Raw genomic sequence first — 10,764 nt, 5'->3', positions numbered from 1 at the left:
GGAGAGGAGAGCACAACCCTTTCCCCGTCATCGATCTATCTTATGTGTGTCTGCGCGTCGCGCGTGCGCGTGCGTGTGGGCGTGCGAGAGGGCGGTTGTGAGTGTGTGTGTGCGCGTGCGCGCGTGTGCGCGTGTGTGGTGTGTGTGTGTGTGTGTGTGTGTGTGTGTGTATGTGTGTGTGTGTGTGTGTGTGTGTGTGTGTGTGTGTGTGTGTGTGTGTGTGTGTGTGTGTGTGTGTGTGTGTGTGTGTGTGTGTGTGTGTGTGTGTGAGCGGTGTGTGTGTGTGTGTGTGTGTGTGTGTGTGTGTGTGTGTGTGTGTGTGTGTGTGTGTGTGCGGTGTGTGTGTGTGTGTGTGTGTGAGCGGTGTGTGTGTGTGTGTGTGTGTGTGTGTGTGTGTGTGTGTGTGTGTGTGTGTGTGTGTGAGCGGTGTGTGTGTGTGTGTGTGTGTGTGTGTGTGTGTGTGTGTGTGTGTGTGTGTGTGTGTGTGTGTGTGTGTGAGTGCAGTTTCATCGCCTCAGGCGGGACGAGACGTCCCGGCTAGATCTCGGCTAGATCTCGGCTAGATCTCGGCCATCTCTCGCCTGCGGCGAGACGAGTCGCAGCGAAGTCTCGCTGCCGTCGACGAGCGTGCCGTCGTACCGCAGCATGAGGCACGCGTTGCCCTCGAAGCGCGCGGCGCCGCCCTGCAGCCGCATCAGGTCGTACGGGTAGTAGAGCACGCCTGGGTACTTAATTAACGAATTAACTAATTAATCAGGTCGGACGGGTAGTAGAGCACGCCTGGGTACGCCGCCACGACAGAGCCCAGCCGAGCGTGGCCGTCCAGGAAGACGCCTGCCCCGGACCTACGCCTTGAACACGCCTTGAACACGCTGTGAACACGCTTTGAACACGCTGTGAACACGCTGTGAATACGCTGTGAATGCGCTGTGAATACGCTGTGAATGCGCTGTGAATACGCTGTGAATACGCTGTGAAGACGCTGTGAGTGCGCCGACATGAGGGCGGGAAGTACGGTATGGTGCAGCGTGCTCAGAGCACCGCGTGAGTACACCGGAGAGGAAGACAGTGAATGCAGCGGAAGACACAGCGGAGTACGCGTCCTACCCGCTTCTACGCTCCCAGACCCCGGCCCCGCCGAAGACGCCGCCCTCCGCAAGCTGAAGCCGAAGCCGCGCCGCTGCGCGCGGCGCGAGTCGGCGGCGTACGCCTCGCAGACCGCGCGACGTAGCGAGTCGAGGGACGCACGGGTCGCGTCGTCCGCGTCTGCCGGCAGGCCCGGCGCCTACTCTCGCGAACTCTCGCGTCATCTCGGCCAATCTCGGGAGATGCGGCGCCTCGCCCGCGTCCGCTGGCAGCGTCGGTGCCGGCGGAAGCGGAGGCGGCCGCTCCTCGAGCCAGGCGTCGAGCAGCCGGACCAGCTGGGAGACGGCGTTGGACTGGACGGCGGCGGCCTGAACAAGGGCGGCAACAGTGGCGGAGGAGGAGGCGGCAGTGGCGGAGGAGGAGGCGGCAGTGGCGGAGGAGGAGGCGGCAGTGGCGGAGGAGGAGGCGGCAGTTGCGGAGGAGGAGGCGGCAGGAGGCCTAGAGAGGCGGCGTCGAATTCGGTAGGCGGCGGGGATGCGATGGCGGTGGCAGCGGCGAAGGCGGCGGCAGTGGCAGCGGTGGAAGTGGAGGTGTCGGTGGCAGTGGCAGCTGCGAAGGTGCGGAGGAGGGCGGCGATGGCGGTGAGGTGCGGCGGCGTCTGATAGCCACCTGCTGGTGGAGTCGCGGCGCCGTGTCCTCGACGTCATCGAGCGAGCGGACGCGCACGTCCGGCCACGACGCGCGCGCCTCTGCGACGGCGGCGGGCGATGAGTGTGAGAGGCGGGCGATGAGCGGTGAGAGAGAGTGAACGGTGAACGGTGGGCGAGGCGCATGTGCGGCGACGGCGGTACTGGCGGCGGTGCGGCAGGCGGCACGAAGGACGATGGCGAACGGGACGGAGAGGCGAGAGGTGCGACGGCGGCGACGGTTGTGGCGGACGTGTTGGCTGCAGTGGTGGCTGCGGCCGGTGGCAGCGGCGACGTCAGAAGGCCTGTCAGCAGGTAGAGGCGCAGGATGTCGAGCTTCTCCTGCAGCGCAGCGCCGGTGCGGTAGTTCTCTGGCCGCAGCAGCTGGTGAGGTAGCAGCTGGAGCTGCCGCGCTCGGGCGTACGCGTCGCGGAAGCGCGTGAAGGGCATGTGCATGCTGGGTTCCACCTCCCTGGGGGTGGGGGATCCCATGCACAATGGAGCCGAACCCAGGCGTGACGTCGGAGATCGTCGGAGATCAAGCGTGTCACGCATGGACTAAAGGTACCAGGGGTGATTCGGCCACAATCAAAACCGTCCGGGTGGTCCGTGAAGAGTAGAGAGAGACCAAGAGTCAGAGCCGGCAAGATACACTGTCGCGTGCTCCGTATGTGCCCGTAGTGCCAAGTTGGACTTTGGCTGTGAACCAGGCCGTGCCAAAGTTGGGCTTTAGCTGTGAACAAGGCCTAACTAAGCACCAGTGCCAAAGTGAGACTTTGGCTAGGTGCCTAGGAGCGACACACAGAACCACAAGACAAGACACTCAGCCAAACTGACTGCCACACATCCTGAGCGAACTTCCCTAGTCACCCGCGGCCGGACTCCATCCGGCACGCGTCGCTGGGCGCTCAGAGCTGCGTCCCCTGCTCGCCACCCCGACGCCTAAGTCACCCGCGGAGAGAGAGAGAGAGAATTCTTGATACGAAACCACGACGACACACACCAGTCGACTCGCATCGGTTGCCTCCATGAACGGCGGAGCTATTCTCGCGTCCACACCACACCTGGCTCCAACGTGGACACGCCCATAGCTGGGGACACTACTAGGTCACGCATGGCATCAGAAGTTTTATCTCTGGGCCCCGAAAGGCATCTCTAGCAGCGTCGTTACGCATGCGCCCTCCCCTCCTGGGCGCATACGCCTCACGTCTCGACAGAGCATAAGCCCTTGGCGTGTGACGAGACGAGTTCTTCGCCATCGCAGCGAGCAGCAAGCCACTCTCCGCAGCAGCCGGAGGCATCGCCGCAGCACTGTCTGCGCCGCGGTCCCGCACCCGTCGACGAAGCTCCCCCGGCGGAAGACCGCGCGTAGCGACGCCTTGACGATCGAGATGAGCGCGCTTGAAGCTCGCCCATCTCTCTCTCTCTCTCTCTCTCTCTCTCTCTCTCTCTCACCCGCGGCCGGACTCCATCCCAGTGTTGTGCCAGCCCGGTGCAAATTCTTTAGTTTTGCTGGGAGTGTGACTCACTGCGCGCCAAGCACGCTCTAGGGCGCCGCTCCCATGCCCGCCGTGCCAGCGCCAGCCGCGAAGCAAGCGACCCCGCCGACTGGGTCGTGCTTCTCCTGCACCTGCCTTCTCGCCTTTGCGGCATTGGTTCTCGCGGGCTGCGGCGCAGCTGCAGCCTGCTACTTTGGAATTGGCGCAAAGCAGTCGCTCGAGTCTCAGGCCAACAGGCTGGACCGGATGGAGAAGCGAATCGGCCGCATAGCTGACAAGGTGTCGGCGGGAAATCAAAGCATCCGGGCGCTGATCGAGGAGGCGAAGGAGGTTAGGCAATCTTCGGTAAAAGAGATCCGTCGACACCACACAAAGCTGGACGCGCTCCTGGGCAGGATCAGCGTGAAGAGCGATGGGACGGTGAGTGCGAAAGGCAAGTCTCCACTGCCAGTCGGCTCTAGCGACGACGAGGAGGGATGGGGGAAGGGAGGAAAGGAGGGCGGCGCGGCGAAGGGTGGTGGCGAGCCGGCAAAAGGCGCTGAGGAAGAGGCCGGAAAGGGAAAGGGCAAAGGCAAGGGAAAGGGCAAGGGTGGCAAGGGGAAGGGCGGCGGCAAGGGTAAGGGTGACGATGAGGACGGGGACGAGAAAATGGAATTCCTCTCTAATTTGTCGGGCGACGATGAGGAATCGGGGCCAGCTCATCACAACGCCACAAAGAAGGCAGGGCGGGGCGGCGTTGGCGGCAAGGCCCGGGGCAAGAAGACCAAGAGGGGATGATCAGTTGGGAGCAGGGGCACACCGCTCAAAAGGCAGCGCGGGAGTCGTCTGGATGTGTCAATCTGTGTGCATAGGCGTTCATGATGTTGTTTTTGAGTCTCGCCGCGGTGGTGGAGGATTCCGATTTCCGTTCTTTCCTCTGGGCCGGCGCTTGCCTCAAAAGGGCGGGGCTGTCCCGGAAAGTGAGAAACGCCGGGCAGCGTGGCGCACAACTGAATGAACCCTCCCATACGTGTTTGTGCTCTCCTCCTTTGCTGTCCCATCTCCTCATCTCTTTCCCGCCTGTGGGCGGGGCGGTGGGCGGGCGCGCGGTGCGGCGCGGCGTGTGCGTGTGTGCGACTGCAACGAAGGACCGCTCGCAAGGGACCATTGGGTTTGTGAGTGTGAGTCAGTATTCTTGATACGAAACCACGACGACACACACCAGTCGACTCGCATCGGTTGCCTCCATATTAACGGCGGAGCTATTCTCTCGCGCCCACACCACACCTGGCTCCAACGTGGACACGCCCATAGCTGGGGACACTACTAGGTCATGCATGGCATCAGAAGTTTTATCTCTGGGCCCCGAAAGGCATCTCTAGCAGCGTCGTTACGCATGCGCCCTCCCCTCCTGGCGCATGCGCCTCACATCTCGCCAGAGCATAAGCCCTTGGTGTGCAGCGAGACGAGTTTTTCGCCAATCGCCGCGAGCAGCAAGCCGCCCGCCGCAAACAGCCGGAGGCATCGCCACGGCACTGACTGCGCCGCGATCCCGCACCCGTCGACGAAGCTCCCCCCGCGGAAGACCGCGCGTAGCGACGCCTTGACGATCGAGATGACAGAGCGCGCTCTCGAGGCTCGCCCACCTACTGCCCCTGAGAGTTGGTTATGAGTGGGATCAGCTCCCCCCCTTGGGATCGAAGCCGCCACAACCTCACACCCAACATCACAGGTGGGATCAGAGAGAGACTCCACACCGGACACCGCCCGGGCACAGACTCCATCGGATCGCACAGGCCCCCCTCGGAGCAGCCCACACAATCACGCATCGGATCGGCAGAATTAGTGCCTGAGTCAGGCAGACAGCACAGACAAGGAGAGGAGAGAGGAGAGAGAGAGAGAGAGAGGAGAGAGGAGAGGGTGAGGGAGTGTGCACACGTGAGGAGTGGGGAGGGTGTCTGTGGTGGGCTGTAGTCCTACTACGTGGTTACAACCACGCGCCCCTCAGGAGCTAAGGTAGAGCTGAGCGTCCAAGACGCCTCGGTGCCACCCACCGGCGTGAGACCATCCGGATCTGCCTGCTGCGCCCTCCGTACGCAGCAGAGAGTCCCCGCGATGGCCCACGGTCCTCCGTCGCCTGGTTGACCCCCTGCCTCCCGGTTGACCCCCCAGTCCTCGTACTCGACCATTAAATAAACTCAAAGGTCCACCACTGCCTCCAGCCTCCACCTCCACCGTCGAGCCGCGATCGCTGCCGCCCGCGACGCCGCCCGCCGCGTCAGATGCCCGCGACGCCCGCCGCGAGTCGAGTCGGAGAGCCGAGCCGCACCACAGCAGCAGCATCTGCACCAGCACCAGCAGCACCAGCAGCAGCAGCAGCAGCAGAGAGAAGCGCCAATTTTGAGGTTGCCCGATACAGCCTGGAGATGGCCCCGCGTTGTAGCCCCGGTGCCGGCGCCTCACAACTCATCATCCAGGGCCCGGTTCCGCCGCACAGTCGAGCAGGAGGAGCTCGGGCACAGGTTTGTCGACAAAGAGCTTGATCAAGGATACCCATCACTGAGCCGACGATGCTACGGGTAGCCCCAGGGTGGCGCCCACCCCCATACCCTCGGGCACTTGCCTGCGCCCTCGCGCGCTAGCCCACGCCCTGCCCCACAAGATCTCACTCCATCCCGGCGTGCGGCATACCTCGGCACCCCCTTGCACGGAATTTCAAAACGCCCAGGTACCCTGCTCAGACCGGCGAAGCTCCACACAGTTCCACGCAGTGCCGCTCATTGCGGCGTGCGCGCGGGCGTGCGCGGGCGTGCGCGGGCGTGCGCGGGCGTGCGCGGGCGTGCGCGGGCATGCCCGGGCGTGCGCGGGCGTGGGCGTGCGTGCGGGCGTCTGCGCGGGCGTCCGCGGGCGTCGCGGGCGTGCAGGCGCAGGCAAGTGCCCGAGGCGCGGGCGCGCGCGGGCGGGCGCGGGCGGGGCGCGGCGTGGGCGCGGGCAGGCGCGGCGCGGGCACGTGGGCGGGACATGGGCGGGCGCTGGGCTTGCACCGCCGCATCTTCCGCATCACGAGTGACGAGAACGGTCCGCCGGCGCGCGCTGTATTGATTTCGATAGTAATGGGGCAGCAGGGGACAGGATAACGCTCACTTAGGCGGTCTTACCATACAACCGGAAAACTTTTTCGCTACACACTGGCCAGGGGCCATACACGTCATACCGCGGTCCCTTCATGCGCTCCTGAAGCCCTGTCATGTGCGCGGCAAAGCGTGTGATGGCGGACAGGAGCGAAAAAGAGCCCCGCCATGCGGTTGCAAAACATTTCTTCCGTGAACGCATCTCCCTAATTAGGTGCTCATTGCGTCCACGGTAGTGCTGAATGAACAGGTTGTCCATCGACTCCTCACATGTCAGCTCACCGCCCGTTGGCTTCTTGTGCTCACAATACATGTGGGGAACTCCGACGTACGCCTTGTCACCCATACCATATTCAAAAGGGTATAGCTGAGCTAGGAACTCCTTCGCGTACCAATGCTGTGCCGAATCATGCCGGACACCCATGAAGAGCCCATTGTAATCGATTGGGAAACCGCACATGGTGATTGTATAGTCAAACTTTAGCACGTACTCCTTGTACTTGCCTGATCTCACACACCGCTGGAGAAAGCGATTTTTGGGGCAGCAAATTGTCAAAGGAGCACCATCTTTGATCCACAGCACACGCTCGTGATGGAACTCAGTGTGGTTGTACTCCCACAGTCGCAGTGCCGGATCGAGGAAGTTCACGTGCCGTGCGAGGGAATAGATTGTCGGCCGGACCTGCTCTGAGAATGTGCCATAGCTGATGCCAATGTTCTTCATTTCGTGCTGAGTAGGATATCCCACTGCATAGTGCATGGCTGCAAGAAAGTTCCGCTTCTTGCGCTGGTGGGCAGCGCTTGCATCCGGGCTGTCGTTGACATCGAACAGAAGCACCTTTGTGTCTTTCTCGTAGTAGCACGGGATGTAATCATACATGGCACAGAATGCATAATTGACCGCACAAGGTTCGTATGATGTGCAATCCTTGAGGCTGCGGTGGAATCCTGCCACATCCTCCCACGACAAGGCGTCTTCCCAGCGGCGATTCTCGCTTGCGCTGTCGTATTCGTGTGGCCAAAGCTTGAGCGGGTCCGCGAGAGAAGCTGAGCTTGGATTGTGGGCCCAGTACGGAGTTGGATCCGGCGCATATGATAGAGTGTTGGTCGGATCCAGCTGGAAGACAGGCCGCATCGCAGCAGCTCTACAACGACACAACTCCCGGCCGGGTCGGCAAATCGAAAAATCCAAAAAAAGCGAGGATCCCGTATAATAACTAAAGTATGAGTTGCGCGCGAGCGCGCGTTTTACGACCGGGCAACAAAGAAAAAGTTGGCGCGAAAGAAGACTCGGTTTTTGTTGTGGGGCAAAGGAAAAAATCTCGAGGTCGAGCGTTATGAAAAATCTCTCTCTCGCCGCCACACCCCTCACCCGCACGCGGCGGTGGCAGCGGCGAGGGGGGTGGCGGTGAGGGCGGCGAAGGCGGTGTCCCACCGCTGGGCGGCCCCGCCGCGCCCCTCCGCCCTCCTCACCCCACGGGCGGCCCCCCGGCTCCGGAGACCGGCGCCCGGCCCACTGCACCGGAATGGCGACCGCACCGCGCGGCGGCTCTCTCGAGGCGCCGCCATGAGCCTCGGCGGCGGGGGGGTGGAAGCAGCGCGGGGCGTCATCCGCCCTAGCGGTGGAGGGGGGGGGAGGGGCGAGAGCGCTCGCGTCGCGGCGCCGCTGGCGAGCGCCGTGCAGCGGCCTGCGGGGAGAGGGGCAGGGGGAGAGGCGAGACGGTGAGACGGTGAGACGGTGACGGTGGCGGTGACGGTGACCGCGCGGAGAGGAGAGGGGCGTGAGGGCTGCGGGGGGAGGGGGGACGCTGCGCCGCGCGGGAGAGGGGGAGGGGGGCGGAGGGGGAGGGCGGGGGAAGGAGGGAGGAGGCGACGGCGAGAGGGGTGTGTGCGGGGCAGCCTTGACCAGGCCGACGCTGGCGCGCCGCGTATAGTTGCCGAGCCGAGAGGAGCGAGGCGCCGATCGCGCGCAAGTCGAGGCCGTCGCCTCCAGTGCATATGCTCAGCCTCGATCACCTTGTCGCCGCGCCAGTCTGCGGCAGGGACGCGTGCGGGTGCGTGCGCGCTGGGGCCAGGGTGGCGGGGGCGGGGATGGCTGGCGGGTGGCGGAGAGGCGGCGTGGGGAGAGTCCCGGGCGGGGCGAGAGGCGGGGCCGAGGGAGAGGGCTGGGGGAGGGGCGAGAGGTGGCGGGGGGCGGGATTTGCGGCTCGCACCGTGCAGCGCTGGCAGCCCCGACCGGCGGGGACCGCTCGCCGGGCCCGCCAGGCGGCACGCCACGGCAATCGCGGCAACGCTTCTTCGGCCGGCGCTTGGGCCCTCACCGCCGCCGTCAGCGGCCGTCAGCGCAGCGCCTCCGCCGCCGTGGGCCCGCCCCTCGCGACGACAACGCCCTCCGCAGCGGCGAAACACGCCGCCGGCCGCCGGAGCGCCGCGCGGGAGCGCCGGCTCACCGATGAGCGGCGCGGCGACCGCGCCATCCGCCCCCGCCGCAGCAGCGCCGCCCGAGCTGCTCTGGACGCGCCCTGCTAGGCGGCGCATGCCGTCGAAAGATGTAGACAGCGACGGAGGAAATGGAGTTGAGGCGGCGGCGGGGCGGCGCCGCCGACGCTGGCCCCCGCGCCGCCCATCCGCTCCAACCCGACTCGAGGTTGCAGCGACCCGAGCCTGCGGGGCTGCCGCCGAGGAGTGCAGAGAGAGGTGCGAGAGAAGGGGGAGAGCGGCGAGGCGAGCAGCTAGCGCGCCTCAGCAGAAGCGAGAGCGCCGCGGCCGCGCCTGACGCACGAGCGACGAGTGCAGCGGGCTGCGCGGCCTACGGCAGAGAGCGCCGATGAGACCTGGTGTGAGGCCGACGGCGGCGGGGATGGCGCGGTGCGCGGTCGGCGGAGGAAGGGGGGCGGGGGGGGGAGGGACGGAGGCCTGCCGAGAGGCTCCGAGAGAGGGAGGGAGGGAGGGAGGGAGATATCGCGAGGTGACGGGGGAGCAGCGGGACTGAAAGAGGGGAGAGCTGGCCGGGATGAGGAGTGAGAGCGCGGCGGTGGTGCGCCGCGCGCCGCCGCGCACCTGTAGCTGCACGCCTGCCTAGCGCACGGCCTCGGTCAAAGGGTGGCGGAAACGCGACGCGGAGGGCTGCGGCGGTGGCAGGAGCACTGGAGCGGCGGCGTGGTGGCGGGAGCCAAGGTGCCTGAGGCAGTGTGCAGCGGGCGCGGTGAGGCTCGAGGCTGCCAAGTGCGAGTGTGCGCGGGAGGCCGGTCGGGAGGCTAGCTGGCTCCCATCGCAACTCACACGCGGCTGTGGCACACGGGCGAGACGCTGCTGCCTCTCGTGGCACTGCTCAACGACGCTCAACGCCGACCGTCGGGGGGTCTGGTTGGGCTCTGTGCGGCTGGAGGAGAGCGGAGAGTAGAGCGGTGGTGTGCCCGAGTGCAGAACGGCGCACGCTGCGCACAAGCAGCGCGTGGAGAGCGGCGGACCGGCCAGCCAGGTCACCTCTCAAGGCCCCCCAAAGAATTTTCGCGAGGAACGGATCCAAAAGAATTTGCAGCTCTCGGTGATCCTGTGTGGGTGATCCTGCCCTGCTGCACTTGGGGTGGGACGACGGGGGTAGACCGTGCTGTTGCTGTGAACAGCTGGGGCACGCGCCTTATCTGGCCCGGCCCCTTGGGGACTTGCGGCTCGGGTGCGACCTCTAACCGCGGGTCGCAGACCGTGCTCTCGGTGTCCGATGACATGGCGCCTCTTCACGATCAGCACGCCAGTCTGTTCACACCTCTCTTCTGTTCACTTCACGGAGTGACAGGGGTTCGTTACCCAGTTTAAGAAAGGCTTCAAGAAAACACACACACAGAAAAACACCGTCATTTACAAACGACCGTGCTGGCTATGTATTGGGGACAGCCGGGTTACGGCAGACAACTAATGATGCGCAGAACATCGTCGGCTGGCATGTCCAGGTTGTGTGGTGGGATGAGGACGACCACACTGATGACACCGGGACTTGGCAACCAGGCATTGTCGTGCAGCTTGTGCCGGGAGTTCCAGACCAGCAGATGCGTATCTTCTACCCGGCTGATGGGTGGGATGAAGTCATGGACTTGGACGAACCCACTGTTGCATGGCGGAAAAAGGGGTCGCGAGCTGGCCCTAAGTCATGCCCAGACAGGTGTGACCTAGAGGAGGTCAAAGAGATGCTCTTGGGTCTTGATGGTGATTAAATGTGTGTAAAAGGCTGTGTAGGGGGTAACACATGCTTCTCTCACAGCAACCTGCCGGAAGTGCCACACAGCGCCACACTGTGCGGCGTAGTGCGGCGTAGTGCGGCGTAGTGCCGCGTGCGCGCACGTGCGCACACGTGCGCACACGTGCGCACACGTGCGCGCGCGTGCG

The 10,764-nt window shown here is 64.6% G+C and overlaps 3 protein-coding genes across 3 annotated transcripts in view; all 3 read right to left on the bottom strand.

The window, feature by feature from the left end:
• EMIHUDRAFT_107623 (hypothetical protein) overlaps positions 1 to 2,222 on the bottom strand; it is a gene marked incomplete at both ends in the record, with an annotated part of 3,444 nt that extends 1,222 nt beyond the window's left edge. Inside the window, 5 exons of the mRNA XM_005757089.1 lie at positions 594 to 721; positions 1,249 to 1,285; positions 1,419 to 1,454; positions 1,756 to 1,833; positions 1,938 to 2,222. Of these exons, the coding sequence (XP_005757146.1) occupies positions 594 to 721; positions 1,249 to 1,285; positions 1,419 to 1,454; positions 1,756 to 1,833; positions 1,938 to 2,222 (564 nt within the window). The remainder of the gene's footprint in view (positions 1 to 593; positions 722 to 1,248; positions 1,286 to 1,418; positions 1,455 to 1,755; positions 1,834 to 1,937) is intronic.
• Positions 2,223 to 7,872: 5,650 nt separating this feature from the next.
• On the bottom strand, positions 7,873 to 9,056 carry EMIHUDRAFT_360198 (hypothetical protein; the record flags this gene model as incomplete). Its single annotated transcript, XM_005757088.1, has 3 exons — positions 8,595 to 9,056; positions 8,307 to 8,414; positions 7,873 to 8,069 (listed from the first exon to the last, which is right to left on the bottom strand). Coding segments are annotated over exons 1-3 (495 nt in total), but the record flags the coding sequence as incomplete, so codon positions are not given.
• Positions 9,057 to 9,123: 67 nt separating this feature from the next.
• Positions 9,124 to 10,109, bottom strand: EMIHUDRAFT_220848 (hypothetical protein; the record flags this gene model as incomplete). Its single annotated transcript, XM_005757087.1, has 2 exons — positions 9,124 to 9,190; positions 9,988 to 10,109. 2 exons carry the CDS (start codon positions 10,107 to 10,109, stop codon positions 9,124 to 9,126), a joined length of 189 nt encoding a protein of 62 aa, XP_005757144.1.
• Between the last annotated feature and the right edge of the window lie 655 nt (positions 10,110 to 10,764).

The sequence above is a fragment of the Emiliania huxleyi genome, assembly GCF_000372725.1.
Source record: "Emiliania huxleyi CCMP1516 unplaced genomic scaffold EMIHUscaffold_93, whole genome shotgun sequence".
In the NCBI taxonomy this organism is placed as follows: Eukaryota; Haptophyta; order Isochrysidales; family Noelaerhabdaceae; genus Emiliania; species Emiliania huxleyi.
This window is presented reverse-complemented; position numbering and strand designations above follow the sequence as displayed.